This window comes from Wyeomyia smithii, chromosome 2 (assembly GCF_029784165.1).
Source record: "Wyeomyia smithii strain HCP4-BCI-WySm-NY-G18 chromosome 2, ASM2978416v1, whole genome shotgun sequence".
NCBI lineage: Eukaryota > Metazoa > Arthropoda > Insecta > Diptera > Culicidae > Wyeomyia > Wyeomyia smithii.
The window spans coordinates 140,073,607-140,091,687 of NC_073695.1; the positions used below are offsets into that span (position 1 = coordinate 140,073,607).

The following is an 18,081-nucleotide window of genomic DNA, read 5'->3' on the forward strand; positions in this document are numbered from 1 at the left end:
ATAAATCAAAAATTTTCCACAGCCTACACCCCGGAAACAATAGGATCTCTCGAATGAAGTCACCGTTGTTTACACGAATATCTTAGACAATTCGTGAACGAACAACATGATGACTGGGATTCTAGGATACCATTCTTTACATTTTTCGATAATACTACGCCACATACTAAACATACTTTCACACCATTGGAACTTGTTTTTGGTACACAAGCAAACTATCCAGCACGGTTAAAAGAAACAAACTCAATAAACCCAGTTTACAACTATGATGCATATCAGAAAGAACTAAAATTCAAATTACAATTAGCAGCTCATAAAGCAAGAATCTTACTAGAAAAATCAAAGATAAACTGAATATGCAAACAAACACAAAAAGCAATTCCTACTGATGTTCAAATAGGAGACCAGATATGGCTGAAAAAGGAAAATCGCAGAAAATTTGATTCAGTATATTCAGGACCATTTATTCAGATGCAACATCCAAACGTAACAATACAGAATACAATATCAAAATAAACTTAAACAGTACATAAAAACAGAATTGTCAAATAGTAACTATCCTATCATACAATTAAACATAGTATATAAGCTCACAGGCAAACTGAAAAAAATCATATAATTAAACATAGAATATAAGTTCAAAGGCAAACTGAAAAAAAAAACCATCATACAATTTTACCTAGCATATAAGATAACAGACAAACTGAAAAAAAAACAAATACTTAGTACACAATTGTAAACAATCAGGCATTTAAGAAAACAGATGTATATTTAAAAACCCGCATATTCAATGATTGTAAAACAAGGCAAAAGACAACAGGAGATAGACCCAAGCAGAGTAATCTCATTTCATTTCATTCCATTCCATTACTCCTCCAAAACGGGGTAGGTGTAATAGGCTTCAACCCTGTAGCATCAAATTCCAAAATATAAACAAACCAAAAGGCCATCCGCTTTAAACAAACAGCACAATTATGCAACAGCCAAACATATGCGCCACTTGCTACACAAGCAACAATAGGTTATTTTAACTCTTTACTCCCCGCCTTCGGTGCCGTCCTCGGTGGCCCGCAATTGAACGCACTCGAAATGCAAAGATCAAATTACATACCACACTAGGTTCAGCGTACACAGTTTTAACTGACCTAGCAATATGAACATTTTGACCTGTGGCCCTCCTGCAGTCTTTTGTCACGCTCACTCTAGCGTTAGCATGTAAGATACCAATAATTGTAAATCATATAAATACCCTTAGATTTCGAACAAATAAACATTCTCAAACTGGACGTTGACTTAGTCAGTCTTTCTTGGTCCTTACTGGTAGATACTCCCAGGAGTCTACCCGAGTTCGGATACCAAGTCGTAGATGACCTAGCCTTCTCTCAAACCCCTCACACAGGCTAATGTGCCTAAGGGTCGCGTGCGCATACCGAACAGTGTCGTACGAGGCGGTTTTTGTCTTGGCTGGCATGATGCCTATCATCATCATCGTAAAAGAGGATGTAGAGTGCTTCGACCAACGCGACACGAGGGGTACACGCAACACCATACGGTCATCTTCAATGACTAGGTGGCAGCGGGAGTGGTCCAACACTACAAAAGGTAGATGGACACACCGACTCATTCCAGAGTTAGCATGCTGGATTAAAAGGCGCCATGGGGAAGTAACCTTCCATCTGACACAGATCCTGTCAGGCCATGACTGCTTTAGGCAGTACCTGCATAGGTTCGGGTACGCCGAGTCTCCTATGTGCCCCGCTTGTACGGGTGCAGAAGTAAACGCAGAGCATGTGTTCTTCACATGTCCGCGTTTCGAGCGGATATGGTACAAAGTGCTGGCAATAAGTGGGCCGGACACCACGCCAGAGAATATTGTGCGTAGGATGTGCGAGAATAGGGAAATCTGGGATGCGGTCATCAAGGCCGCATCACTGATCGTTAGTATTTTGCAGGGCACCAATCGACGGGAAACCAACGACGTGCCCCAGTTAGTTAGCAATTAACTAACTGGCCTGTATAGGCTGCTCTGCTACCCGTAGAGGTAAGTGCGAAAAAAGCACGACTGGCCCTCTCCCTGACATAATACCTAACGGCGGTCCCGGGGAGACCAAGGGCTTTAGCTGTCCAGCTTAAGGTTGCTCAGCATGGGTAAAAGCAGACACATGCACACACACATACATACACACATGCACACACACATACATACACATATGCACACACATACATACATACATACGTACAGAAAATGCTCAGCTCGTCGAACTGAGTCGAGTGATATTCGACATTCGGCCCTTTGGAGCACTTTCATACCTTTAGTTTTTGCAGCGATTGCTGTACCTTTCTAGGAGAAAGGCAAAAATACACTGAATTGATGTGTAACTGACATTTACGATTATTTTTGTTATTTTCAGGTGAGCTTTACGAAAATCGTGTTACAGCACGCCCGCGCCGGTTGTCTGAAGTTAGCATGAAGAAGGCTAAGAAACCTATTCCACGAGCAAATGCATTGCTTATATTTTCAACTACAAACAGGTACATTCGACGGAGCATTTCAAATGGTTACTAAACATTAACCGTTCGGAGTGCTCCGGCTGAGCATTTTATGTATTAGTCTCAATTTTCGTTACAGATTATAACTGCCTTGACAAAGATTACAACTTGGCACGACCTCGGCGTATGTCCGAATTGAATGTAGCCAATAAGGTCGTTCCAATTCCACCAGGATCGTCGTTTTTTATTATGTCGCAAAAAAACAGGTTAAAATATAGTACATTTGTGCTACGTGTAATAGGGTTTTGCTAAATACCTCAACTCGACTAACGCAAAGGTCTGCTGCTATACCCTTATATGTTTCCATTCTGACTGACCATTACTAGTAAATAAGTAAATAATAATTGTTATAAAAATTAAAATACATATTTATAATTATATAACAAAATTACAACTCTATTGATCACTGGAAATCTGGAAGGATTTCGCGCTAATTCGACTAAGGGATTGGAAGTACCCAATCAGGATTCAATAGGACTTTGTGTATGTGTAGGCCATACTATCCTTAGCAACCTAGCTTTTGTTTTTTAAAGTTGTCTGTAGTAAAATTTGCAGAGGGTTACATTTTTTTACAAATCAATATATCTGAATAATGACATAAGTTAAAAAAAGTTATAGAGACTTCTAGGGAATTGTCTTAACTTGAACTGAGATCCTACACATTTACATCTTTTTAACAACAGATTTTTTTAGGTAGAAAATTTGGTTGCCTAAATGATTTCTGAACAAACTAAAGGAAGTTCTTTTAAGTAAAACAGTTTTTCTAACAAAAACTTTTTATATTTGACACGTTTTCACGTTTATTGCATTTGAGACCATAACAAATCGGTCATGACAAGAGTTAGAGGAGAGCTGTCATGGAATAGTTTCCAGGATATTGTCTAAATTTCCACTTAAAAACATCAAAAATAAAATTGGAGATTCTACTGAGCCCGACGGACACTGGTCGGGTTAAGGTTTCGGGTTTCAAAACCATAAACCCGACCATCTCTACTGTTAACATCTCATCAAGTAGGTGCGAAATCGGTCTATATTTAATCACTTATGAATTGGCAGTGCACTTATTTAATTTAGTGTTTAATATACGCCAGAGTGTGGTTGTCAAAGCATGAAATAATATTGAGTCTCACTCACTTCTTTCAGATGCGGCTGAACCTATTTCCATAATACTAGTGTCAAATAAAACTCTGGGTAACTCAGAAGTTCGTATCGAATATTATTGCAATCGGCCTTGTAGTTTAATTATTGTGTATTCTAATTTTAAGCTTAGAGAAGGCCAACAGGGGCTAGATTGAAGTTTCTAAAGCTAGTTTTGCAACTCCCACCATGACGCGGCAACCGCACCGGGCGTTGCTATGTTGGTTTGGGAAATAGCAATCCCCATCTCGGGCAGTAGTGAGTTATTAAATTTGGCAACGCGATAGCAACGTGCCGCATCGTTGCTATTTGATGAATAATGTCAAACTGTTGTTTGTTTTGTTGTGCTCGATAGCAAATGTTCGTAACAATATCATGGATATAATGAGTGTTTCGAACATCATTGGTCAGCCCCGGAAGACGAAACGCTTTGCCTTGGTTAAACACGTCGTAGGACGCTAGTATCGGCGTGAACCAGTCTATTTTAATTCGGATCGAGCTGAAATTTTACACAGGGTGTTTTTTCGGGCGGGTAAACATTTATAGTTTTTTTTTTAAATTCGAAATGACCATTTTGGTTGGCACTCTAATCTACACGAAGCATAAAGCTCAACTCCTCACAAGATTGGTCAACCATGTCATTATTTCAATAAAACTGGAAGGTTTGAGCGAATTGCTCGGGAGTATTACCGACTATTGCTGCTGACTCTTTTGAAGGCATGTTGGTCTCAGTTTCCCGTTGCGTCCGGTTGTTGAATAAATAACCATTTTTCGCAAATACTGCTGTTTTAATCTTCGAAAACAACGTAAGACGAATTCGAAAGCGGCGTCGGAAATGGTCATCGGTATAGACCGGTGTTTCCGCGAAAAAAAAACATTGTTAAAACGCTGGATGGCAAACTTCCTCAGCATAGCGGTCAATATTTTACCGTTTTCCAGGCTGAGAGCCACCCCGAATCTTTCCAAAAATCATCTAATACTCGCGTATAAAATGATTTGTTTCGCGAAATCATTTTCTTCGTCACTAGAATCAACCAAATACCCGAGAGCAATTTCCGCGTTCCACATTTAAATTTTGTTTAGCCGCAAATATTAATATCAAATTCTAGGAATCGAGATAGCACAAAGTACAAAATACAATTAATGACTGTTCGCCAATTTTGAGTATAATAGTTATTGAAGGTAACGTTGCGAAACATTCCACGGTCTAACGCAATTACTTCAATTAAATATACAAGGATAAAAAATCCATGCACGCACAAACGAAGAAACCTGCAACAGAATTGTGCTATCGATAATTTGGGAGAACGGAAACAAAGTTAAAACAGAGTTGCTTGAAATAAAGGGGATATTTTATGAAGCAGAAAGAACGCTGATCATTCCGGAAACAATTGACGGATAGATAAATTGGTTATTACTAGATGCGCAGAATTTTTGGGAAATACGACACACACAAACATTTTGCTAATGCTAGCTAGTGAGGGTCTTTAGAAATTAGCAACTGTCGGCGTTAAAAAGAAATAGATGAATTGGTAATCCCAAATAGCAACGACCGGTGCGAACATCGGTTGCTATCCAAAATAGCAACGGCCAGCGTTGTGAAAATAGCAACTCATATAGCAACTCACCGGTGCGCTTGCTCTTAGGAATCTCTGTTTCGAGGATTTCGTGACCGATTTGAAAAAAATTAGTGTCATAAAAACATCAAACCTTTAACTAACAAAATTCATGAAATTTTGGTTTTTGGTTTCCGTAAGGACCGTAATAAAACCCAAATTAATCCACCTAGCGGTGAGACAAAGCCTTTCTCATTCGAACTTATTATTTGTTAAAATCGATTTACATGAACACTTCAATTGTCAGAAATAATATTAGTCCTTGATAATTTCTGCAGGATTTATTTTTCACTCTCAATAAAAAAACACACGAAAACATAACATTTACACACATATGAATACCATAAAATAAATATGTTTTCAAATACGATTCAAATCACGCGAAAACTCCAGATGTCTACTTCTGGTTGCCAGAATACATCTTAAAATGGCCAAATATTGCCTAATCTGGATATTTCGAATGCAAAGATGCCGACTTTCAGTTTCTGAAAAACAGCTTAAAATGACCAAATATCATCCATTGTGAGTATTGCGGAAGCGTTACACCCAGAGGTAAGGAATCAACTCAGCACGCCATTTTAAATTTATAGATAGTAGCATCCGATTTCTAGAGAACAACCTTATTAGGACAAACATTACCCAATGTTTTTCATGAACCGCGATAATGGTCGGATGCCGGAAGTGAACTTCATACTTCACTTTGAAACCCGATGTTGCAGCTTCCGGCTTCTGGAAAATATCTGTGAGTTGCATGGGCGTAGCCAGAATTTCGATTAGTGGGCGGCAAGTTCTTCAAAATTTTAGAAGTAAAAAAATGGTATTTTGAAAACTAAAAATTAATAATAGTAGTTAGTGATCAACACGGATTTGCTCGGTACTTTTGCCGCTGCAATGTCCTTAGTGGATCAACTGGAAAACCTGTGCAATTCCACGCAACATAGGGCAAGCATTTCAATCAATTGTTGCATTTGGGAAGGCAAATGTGAAACAATTTTGGCTAATATCCAAAATAATTGAGAAATTGGCTAATATCCAATATATTTCAACCTGTGGCTTGTACACGAACCAGTGTGTTATTACTCTGCTTTGTATCGTCTAACTTTCAAAAGTGTGTGGTAGCCTGGTGGTTACTGGCGTCAGATAACCGATCCTTGCATCAAATTTTGCTTTTTTACGAAGACTATTCGATGCAACAAGAACTTATTTGCAAAACTCAATTATCAAAAAACGTGACTGTTTCCTTCTGTCATAAATATTAACATTTTCAGAAATGCTATTTAGCACTTTGATTACAAGTAATATTAAAGAGAAGAAGATTGGACTCGCTGCTTCAGAAAATTACAGCGTGGTGAAGCTGCTTTTTTTCCTTGATTCAATAGCTCGAGCCTCACGTTTCCGCAACGGTCTAATCGGTCCCATGAAACAATTGTCTCGTCGTCCTTCTCGTCCTCACTTGTGCTTCCGTATTGTTTCATTAACGGTTCTAACGTATGCGTTAAAAAAATGGACTTTTTTCGGATAGTGGTAAAAATAACTAGGACAGATATTTGAGGTTGATAAATTTCTTATGGAAGGTAATTATGTTAGCTTACTTGCAAAAAAATCTACGCTCTTGCGTGCGGCCTTCCGGCTGTTAACCGGAACATTCGCCATAGCGGACGAAAACATGTGTGTAGGCATGTTTTTTAATTCTTTTTTCGTTTTATTTATCAATTTCTCCTGTAATTTCGCGACAAAATTGTTGAAGTAGATTTTACGCTTCGGGCTTTTCAGAAATCCTCGATGAGACGCATCTTGGGAACGTTGGGCGGGTTCGCCAACGTGGGTTCCACATCGACATTTAGCCGTTTCATCTCCTCAAACGATCGCCTCGAATGGTGAGCCGACTCTAGATCCGGCCAAAACACCGTGTCTTCAGTCTTATGGTATTTTTTGGTGAACGATGCAATATCCGGCAGGTACTTCGTACTATAATGCCCTACCAGTCGTTGCCATCCAGAGTGAGACAGGTCGCGTCGTCCATCACCTCCGCCACGTCGTGAATTGCCGGGAAAATCGATTTGACCATCTTATTCAGGCGCTGCCGCTGCGTCATTGCCTGCAGCTCCGAAACTAGTAAACGGGTATTGACCGTCCATGTTCGCCAAGCACTGTTAGATCGGTTGCACAGACCTCCAGGCCAAGCGCACGCAGCGATGTAGCCACTTTTACCTCGGTCTTCCTCTTCAGTATCCTCTGGAGTTTCTTGTCGCTCAGGGTCGTCGGCCGTCCGGAACCGGGCTTTCTTTCAATGCTGCTCTGATTGGTGTCCAATAGTGCCAAGATGTTGTAGATGCCGGAACGGGCGTATCCGGTGTCCACGAACTGCCGCACGATGTCCGTTTTCGACGCGGCGGGGTACCGTTATTTAAACACGCAAATGAGTTTTTTTTTCTGATGACTCATGGTTTAGTTTCGTCGGTGCGTGTAAAGATAAACCAATGAAAAATTGCCAATTGTTGTCCATTTTTTAGCGCAAACGTTATTATAGTTATGGAAAATAAAATTCTGCACCAATTTCAAAAATTAGGGGGGGGGGGCAACGACCCACCCCCTGCCCCCCTCCGGCTACGCCTATGGTGAGTTGTCAAATTCAATCCAATGAAGGTATATCCACTTTCTGGGTTCTAGAATATTGATGTTATTTATGAAGTAATAATTTTTAAACCACATTTTTAATCATTAGTTGAGGGTTTTCCAGACATCCCGTTCATTTGACACCAGTTTTGATTATATTGGTTGTGTAGTTTCTGAGATTGTAGGGGTTGTGACCCTACCAGGCTTTTTTTTTCGGAAAAACCTGTACGTGCAGTCGGCGCAGAATTAATTGCCTCACGTTTGAGTGGACTAGTTAGCATTCTTTATTTTTACAAAAGTTTAAATACTCAGAGCGAGAGGCTCTTTGCCCCTTCACCCCGGTCACCACATACCTAGCTGTGTTACTCTAACCTATGCCATTCCTCGGCCTGTCTCTTTTTGCGCTTAATTTTTAGTACTAATAATTAACTATACTCCCCTTTCGGGGAGTTTTCAAAAGAGCGCGTTCTGACACGTGCTCTAGTTAATAGGCATCGACATTCTTTGGAAGCTCGCGCGCTATCTCTCTCGCTGGCATGCCGGTGCCGTTGAGTACCGGTATCGGCCTAGGTTTGTTTATGCCGAGTTATGCAACGACTCGGTTGCTCTACTGGGTATTTATCGCGCAAGGCAAAGTCTTCGCTAACGTTGGCATAGTGTTCGCGGTCTTTCTTCGAGATCTTTTCGTGTTTTCTTTACAGATGATCTTGTCTTCGGGGACGACGGTAGGGAGCTCGCCTAAGAAGTGGTGGAGTTTCGGGCATTGGACAGTCGATTCCCCTTAAAAGCCACAGCCACCCGTAGGCAGCTTTGACGGAGCGTGTAGTGCCGCACCCATCACCCAAATGCACTAGCCCGCCTATTGGGGCTGATGCCAGTAAGGTCCCAATTATGGTGTTCTGGTCGCTGTGTTTTAGGTTTTTTGAGAGGGAATACGATTTTATAACACTACGTTGGACTGGCACCTGCACCGAGCTCCCTTAGTAAAGACGTGTGAAAACGGCTTGAAACGGCGATTTGGCACACGGTTGCAGGGTTCTCTGTCCCGTAAAACCTGGCAGGCCTTCCAGTACGTTTCGCGGTCATTGCCTGGTCAGGCAGGAGTGGGATCGGATGCCCTTTCCTGACTTACGCCGGTCGGGAGGCGTCATAGTTGCTCATGAGGGGCTATGACGACCTTCACTAGCCATGAACTCACTGCTCCGGCATAGGCCACCATGGGACCATATCGGCGACCACTCCACCTTGACCAAGGATAGCGGCTGGAAGGGGGACCCTTTTAACAATAATGAATTTTCTTAAAATTGATGAGGAGGCGATGGGGCGGACGGGTTAGTAAACCCGTTTGCCAGGCGGGGCATCGCACGGTCTCCACCGAGACTTTTTTTCGCCACAAACAGTCATCGGACGCGGACGCGTTTCATTTCGCTCCGCAATTAACTTGTATTTTTATTTTTTTTACACCTGACAACGTCGCGAGTGCACGTAAGCAACAATTTATTTATTTATAAACAATCTTTGACCGTCGCGCTACCGCCTGTATTTAACCTTTTCTTGACAATTCGTACTCGCCGCGTAACAATTTTTAACCAGTGCTATGGAAAAGTGTGGAATAACCAACTGTACTTCGACCGACAACCGCTTCCTGTGGAAATGCGAAGGAATATGCAAAAGACACTTCCATGCTGCCTGCGTAGGAGCCCGTAGAAACCAAGAAGAACTACTGCGTTCATTCATGCTGCCTTTATGCATAGAATGTCAGGAACAATTCATGGACCAACTTCAACTGAAGAAGGTCATCCAGCACCAGAAAATTTTAACAGAAAGAAGTGAATCACAAATTAAATCAAATCATTCAGTAATCAGTCAATTTCCTAAACTGACTGTAACGCACGACACACTGGACAGTATCAATACACTGCTTTCTGAATTGAAGACGGAAATTAAAAATGTAAATATCAACACAAACAATGCGTCGGCAAAAACCATAAATCGCATTTCGACGCTGTTCGGCGAACTTGGTCATGACTCCATATCAGACATATCGGACATCAGCAAAGAAAATCGGCAGCATACAAAGAATATACAACAGCTTCTGGAAAATGCATTCACTAATATGGAATCAAAAATTGACAATATGGAACACCAATTAGAAGCCATACAAAATAAGAATACAAACTGCAGTACAACGGCGCAGGAACTAATTACTGAATTACAAGCGCTCAAAGAATCTAATTCACTTCAACCAAAAACAGACAATCATCCCAGTCTGGCTGAAGAACTTCGCCTTTCATTGCCACTTCCAGAATCGGACTCAGAAGAACACCGTATGCCAAATTTCACATCAGGCTGGCGTCTAATTGGCAATAGAAAAGTATGGAAACGCGACTGGACTGAATATGACGCCAGACAGCGTAAAAGACGCATGCAGGAAAAGCAAGCAGAAAAGGCCGCTCGTAAACGTATGCAGCAACGCAAACGTCAGCAGAACAACTAAAACGCGTCTTTATTGGAGTCCATCAGGAATATGGACTCACGCCAGCCGAAGCAGTAGCCGACCTTCAGTCATATCGTCATTTTTTGTCAAATGAACGCATCGTCTTCAACAACTACGCGAAAGTGCAAACAAATTCAGCACATCAAATTTTCGCAAGTAAGGACGCCCTCTTCTGAGGCAGAAAAATTAAATTTTCAAATATGTAACAACTTCACTAACACTTCTTCGCTTCTTCGACAGAATGCGACTGAAATTCTTATCTACTGTCAGAATTTCAGTCGCATGAAAAGCCCAAGCAAAATGAAGGAAATTCAACAAAATCTATTGTCGTCATCTTTTAAAATAAATTCAGGAACTGGAAGTAGCTGGAACGAAAGCGTAAGAAGCGAAGAAATATTTGGAAACAATTATAATGTATTGCGGCACGATCGGAATTTGTCTACTAATCAAAAAAAAGTCAGGCGGTGGAGTCCTCATTGCCATTAATGTAGACTTTACTTCTGAAGAAACTATATCCGACAAATATAAAGAATTTGAACACGTATGGGCCAAAGCATTTATTGCTGGCGAAGAACATATCTTCTGTTCCGTGTACTTTCCACCGGAACATGCTCATAAACATTCGTATGAATTATTTTTCAAAACTCTAGAATCTATTAAGTCTAACATGAAACCAGAAGTAAAACTGCATGTCTATGGCGACTTCAACCAACGTAATGCAGACTTTATTGTAGACATTGAAAGTGAATCTTTCTTACTCCCAGTCGTAGGCGAAAACGAAACACTGCAGTATCTTTTTGGCAAATCCTCAGAACTCGGTCTATATCAAATCAATCATGTCAAAAACAAACAAAATGCATATTTAGACCTATTATTCACAAACTGCACTGAAGACTTCTGTGTAGATGCATCATTGACTTCCATCTGGAAAAATGAAGCATTTCACACAGCAAATGAATATTCAATAGTAATGAATAACACTTCGTATCCTAGCGACTGCGAGTACGGGGATGTACCAGAATACCATAAAACTGACTTCGAACAAATCAAACGTAGACTTGGCATAATAAATTGGCGTAGTATAATTTGTAAAGAAGGATATGCCAACGAAGAAGTACCAAAATTTTATGAAATAATTAATCAAATCATATCAGAAAATGTACCACTAAAATAAAAGACGAACGAACACCAACAAATATCCAGTGTGGTTTAATCCACAATTGAAGAACCTAAAAAATAGAAAACAAAAAGCACATGAAATATACACAAAAGACAACAATAGCGAAAATCTTGAAAATTACCAAGAAATTTGCTGTCAACTTGACGCAGTCATTAAAATTGCACATGAAGAACATAATCGTGAAATCGAACAACAAATCAAGTCTCGCCCTAAGAACTTCTTCAAATACGTAAAAACCAAACTCAAAAGTAACAACTTTCCATCACGAATGCATCTTGACAGTAATGTAGGACAAACTAGTAATGAAATATGTAGTCTTTTTGCCACATTTTTCAAGAAATATACACCACATACGAAGAAACCGACAGCGACAGCGAATATTTTTCGTATTTTCCTGAATTCCCGAATCCTTTATGTGTCAATCAAATATCTGAATTCGAAATTCAGAACGCACTTAAAAATTAAGACGCTACGAAAGGTCCTAGACCTGATAGAATAGCTCCAATTTTTCTCAAAAACTTGGCAGAAGAACTATCGACACCATTACAACACCTCTTTAATATGTCCCTGAAGAATGGAATTTTCCCAGAACTCTGGAAAACTTTATATTTAGTGCCAATTTTCAAATCTGGCGCTAAATCTGACATTCGTAATTATCGTGGAATTGCCATTATTTCATGCATTCCAAAATTATTTAAATCAATAATCAATGAAAAAATCTTTCAGCAAGTAAAACTCCAAATTACAACACAACAGCACGGCTTTTACAAAGGCAGATCAACCACCACAAATCTTTTGGAGTTCATAACTTTCACTTTTACTGCAATGGACAACGGCAACCACGTAAAAGCTCTTTATACGGACTTTAGCAAGGCATTTGACAGAATCGACATACCTTTATTGCACTTCAAGCTAGAAAAATACGGAACTGAAACAAATTTTTTGGAATGGCTGCAGTCATACTTATCAAATCGAACACAAATAGTCCGCTTTCAAAATTCCTTTTCAAACCCAATAGAAGTAACTTCTGGGGTTCCTCAAGGTTCTCACCTGGGCCCTCTTCTTTTTATATTATACGTAAACGACATTCTCTTTCTTCTTAAGTCAATACATGTGCTTGTATATGCTGACGACATGAAGCTCTTTTTAAAAATAGCCAATGCAGAAGACTTTGAAATATTCCAGAATGAAATTAATCTATTCTACACTTGGTGCAACAAAAGTCTATTGCAACTCAACATTAAAAAATATAATTCAATAGCCTTCAGCAGAAAAACAGTAACACCACCTACAAACATTTTCTTAGGAAACCAACAAGTAGAAAAATGCAAAATCGTAAGGGACCTAGGCGTAGTCTTAGACTCCAAATTTACATTCATAGAACATTATAACACAATAATAAACAAAGCAAATAGTATGCTGGGCTTTACAAAACGCTTCGGCTACAATTTTCAAGACCCATATACAATCAAACTATTGTATATTACATACGTCCGACCAATTCTGGAATATTGTAGCATTGTCTGGAATCCATATATTGTCACACATGAAGAACGCATTGAATCTGTCCAAAAACAATTTCTTTTGTGCGCGCTTCGTAAGCTAAATTGGACAGCATTTCCCTTACCATCATATAAAGCACGCTGCATGCTTATAGACATACACGCACTTAAAGAACGCCGCGAACTTTCAATGCTTTATTTTATCAATGAAATTATTTCTCAACGCGTGCAATCTACTGAATTATTATCACAACTAAATTTTTATGCACCCAGTCGTCAATTAAGAAATCGTAAAACATTTTCGGAAAACTCTCACAGAACTAACTACTCAAAAAATGGCCCAGTAAATCGCATGATGAGTAACTATAATCAGCACTGCGAAAATATCGACATCACCATGGGCAGAAATCAAATAAAAAACGACTAACTACTGGAAATAATGTATAAAATATAAGAAAACATTGTATTATTATAGCTGTAGTCTACATTTGCTTGACGAAATAAATAAATAAATAAATAGACTGGCGGATGCCGGTAAAGGCGGCGCACAGGTTGGTACACCTTTTGTGACACCGACAGGGGAGTTCCGAGTTGAAGCAAAGGCGGCCACGCCTAAGCCAGCACCAACCGGAACGGCGAAGACTGGAGGCAAGGTGGAAACACCTAAAACCGCCAAGGAACGGGAACAGATATCTTGGGCTATGCTACTCTCTGCGGTAGAAAGCCACACGAACAAGTTCCCGAGCATAGAGGCTGTGTCCGTACAACTTGATGAAATACTCAAGTTCACGGACGAACGTAGCAACATATCGAAAGATTTGAAGCAATCTCTTCTGTTGCTACGCATGAATATTTGCAGCGCGAAATTCGAGTTCACGTAAGCCCTTAAACGGGCCAACGATGCCGAAAGCAAGGCACTCGCGCTGGAGGCAAGGATCGAGAGGCGAGAGGCTCTCCGGGGGAATCGGCCCCCAGAAAGCAACGAAGGCGGTTGTTCGGTGACAGCCAGGATGCTGGCCTGTCAGTCCAGCCGAGCAAAGAATCGACAAACGGCGAAGCCACGGGGTGGACCACCGTCATGGACAAAAACCGGCAGAAGCGGGAACGACGCGCGAAGCGCGGCGACCGCAATAAGAAGCCGCAAGGAGCGAACAGGCGAAGCAAGGGCGACGCGCTCATTTTCAAGACGGATGCGTCTAAATACGCTGAATTCTTGAAGGCCTTGAGAGGCGAGTCTAAGCTCAAAGACTTCGGTTCGGATGTCAGGTCAATTCGTCGGTCACGCACCGGAGAGATGATCCTCGAACTCCGCAAAGAGACAAAGGGTAAAGGCTGCGCCTATAAAAAGGCGGCCCAGGAAGTGCTAGGCGAGGAGGATCAAATCCGAGCCCTCACTCCTGAAGTGACTCTTTAGCTTGAAAACCAGGACGAGATCATCGAAGGGTGCGACATAGCACAAGTCTTCGAGCGAGAGTGTGGAGTGGTAGTGACCGCGGAAGTCGCTGTACAAACCAGAGGGGCCAGGTCTTGTTGGAAGCTTTGGCAAAGCTCAACTTAGACTTGGCTAACGTTGGTGCACCTACAGTGGGAATGGTGCGGAATCGATTATCGATGTGACGTTCTGCAGCCCGGGACTTATTACGAACTGGAGGGTAGACGACAGCTACACGAATAGCGACCACCAATCGGTCCGCTATAAGGGTAGGCGTGCGGAAGCAAGCAGCGAGTAGGGCCAATATTCCATCTTTCTACGGCTGGAAAACATTGCATTTCGATTCAGATGTTTTTGGGCAGGCAATTAGATGAAAGCACGAAGGGGGTGAACCCCTCCCGGGTGTGGACCATCTAAATTCGATACTGTCATGGGAGTGCGACGCCACGATGCTTAGGTCTCGTTCGCCTAGAGAGGGTAGACCACCGACATACTGGTGGAGCGAAACGATAGCAGGCCTACGCAGTGCATGCCTCCGTGCAAGACGGAGGATGCAACGCGCGCGTTCCGACGAGCAAAGAGCAAAACGCGGTGCCGCATTCAGATCCGCTAAGGCAACGCTTAAGAGCGCAATCAGAGCCAGTGAACGAGCCTATTTCGAACGACTCTGTGCCAGTGCCAATTCGAACCCGTGGGGTGACGCCTAAAGGATCGTTCTGACCAAGACTAGAGGTGCGCTAGCCCCGACTGAACAATCACCAGCGATGCTAGAAACGATCATTCAGGGCCTCTTCCCAAGCCCCGAGCCAAGTCCCTGGCCTCCGGCTGACGAGTCACCACCAACCGTGAGTGACGGCAGCCGTCCAGGGGCATTCGTTACTACGCGATCGTCACGCTCGACGTGAAGAACGCGTTTAACAGTGCCAGCTGGGACTCCATAGCCTTAGCGCTACAGAGTCTCAGAGTGCCTACGCCCCTGTACAAGATTCTAGGTAAATACTTTTAGAATCGAGTGCTAGTGTATAACTCAAACGAGGGTCAGAAAAGCGTCCCAGTTACCGCAGGTGTACCGCAAGGCTCCATCCTGGGTCCGGTACTGTGGAATGCCATGTATGACGGCATGTTAAAACTAACACTCCCTCCAGGGGTGATGATCGTGGGCTTCGCCGAAGACATAACTCTTGAGGTCTATGGCGAGTCAATTAGAGAGGTAGAGTTAAAGGCCACGCTAACAATACGCGTAGTGGAAGACTGGATGCACTCCAGGAAACTGGAGCTAGCGCACCATAAGACTGAAGTTATTATTGTAAATTGTAAACAGAATTGTAAACAGAAAATCGGAGCGGGAGGCATCGATCAGTGCTGGTGCATGCACTATCGCCTCAAAACGCTCCCTGAAGCTTCTGGGGGCTATGATCGACGACAAGCTCACGATCGGGAGCCACGTCGATTATACCTGCAAGAAAGCTTCCATGGCTGCGGCGGCACTATCTCGCATGATGGCAACAGTTCGGCGGTCCGTAGCTGCAGGCGCAAAGTCCTTGCTAGCGTGACTACGTCCATACTCAGGTATGGAGGACCTGTGTGGTCCAAGGTATTGAGTACCTCGTGCCATCGCGGCAAACTCGAGAGTACGTACAGGCTAATGTGCCTAAGGGTCGCGTGCGCATACCGAACAGTGTCGTACGAGGCGGTTTGCGTCTTGGCTGGCATGATGCTCATCAGCATCATCGTCAAAGAGGATGTAGAGTGCTTCGACCAACGCGACACGAGGGGTATACGTAACACCATTCGGCCATCTTCAATGGCTAGGTGGCAGCGGGAGTGGTCCAACACTACGAAAGGTAGATGGACACACTGATTAATTCCAGAGTTAGCATGCTGGATTGATAGGCGCCATGGGGAAGTAACCTTCCATCTGACACAGATCCTGTCAGGCCATGGCTGCTTTAGGCAGTACCTGCATAGGCTCGGGTACGCCAAGTCACCTATGTGCCCCGCATGTACGGGTGCGGAAGAAAACGCAGAGCATGTTCTCTTCACATGTCCGCGTTTCGAGCGAATAAGGTACGAAATACTGGCAATAAGTGGGACGGACACCACGCCAGAGAACATTGTGCGTAGGATGTGCAAGAATAGGGCAATCTGGGATGCGGTCATCAAGGCTGCATCACAGATCGTTAGTATTTTGCAGGGCACCAATCGACGGATACCATCGATGTGCCCCAGTTACGGTTAACTAACTGGCCTGTATAGGCTGCTCTGCTACCCATAGAGGTAAGTGCAAAAAGCACGACTGGCCCTCTCCCTGGCATAATGCCTAACGGCGGTCCCGGGGAGACCAAGGGCTCTAGCTGTTCAGCTTAAGGCTGCTCAGCATGGGTAAAAGCAGGGAACGACGGCAGGCGGCCGTGTTTTGGTTTATTTGCTACTTGTTCTCATCAGAAAAAATGTGTATCTTATGACAAAAATTCTCCCTGACGGAGCATTGGATATATTTGCGTGGGGTGTGACGTCACATCTGTCACCCCGCCTAGACGGCCATTATCTAGGAGAGACAATGATCACGTGGTTCGTTGTGACCGCCGCTAGGTGTGTATTTCATAACTGTTATGTTCTTTTCATATACACAATCATGGCTTCGTATAACACGCCGTTTTCCAAGTTGTCAACAGGATGTGCTTCTTAACAATTCTATAGAGTTTTCTTTTCCATTTTTTTCTTTTTTGAACAAAAAAAATATTACGCGTATAAATTCATCATTATCAACAAAATATATATATTCATGTATGAACAGAAGAACCTCGGCTCGCCGCAACTTCACCGATGCGCTGCTTCTCGTGGATCATTATTTGATCATTGGGTATGTAACGGGGAGAGTGCGTCTGGCCGAGGGGTCTTCGCCGGTCGGTGGTCGTGCTATTCTCGAGGTGTTCCCATGAGGACCGGCTGCGCCGATGTACTGTGAGCCCGTCTTTGTTTTGATTGCCCCGACTTTGCACCTCTTGTTCTGCTGTGCCTATTTCCGTACCCGCTTGCGTCCTCCGCTGTTTCGTTAATTTCACGGTTGTGTATGCGCCCTCCACTACTGCGTCTTCTTAGTAAGAATTTCTTACGTGCCTGGTGCATCGTGCTGCTATGCTGTTCATGACATTCGTTAAGTGATGAAGCCAGCACTATTTTGGTCTTCGTTACCTCTGTAGCTGTTTTTGAGCAGCCTGCTTTTATGCCGTTATTATTTTTCCGCTGTGGAGCGAGGTCTTCGGTACGCAACCTAGTCACGGTGTGTATTCAATATTGTTCCTTTTTGCAGCGAGTATTGGAGGTTCAGGCCTTGCCAAACTCAGCCGCTGTATGTTTTCATTATTTTCTTCCCAGTTTATCTTTTGTGTTTTTTTTAGAAGCTTACGCCTTCTATTCATTCCGCCGTTTTCTTCTTTTTATTTCGTCACGCCTTTTGAAAAACTTTTTCGGTGACTTTATGTTTCTTCACGTCAATAAAATCAATTATCTTTTTCGGCGACTTTTCGTATTTCTTCACGCCTAGGTAT

General features: G+C 42.5%; 1 protein-coding gene across 1 annotated transcript in view; it reads left to right on the forward strand.

Moving 5' to 3' along the window:
- LOC129720825 (muscle calcium channel subunit alpha-1) overlaps positions 1-18,081 on the forward strand; it is a 1,271,065-nt gene that overhangs the window by 740,674 nt on the left and 512,310 nt on the right. Inside the window, exon 11 of the mRNA XM_055672633.1 lies at positions 2,630-2,756. Within this exon, the coding sequence (XP_055528608.1) occupies positions 2,630-2,756 (127 nt within the window). The remainder of the gene's footprint in view (positions 1-2,629; positions 2,757-18,081) is intronic.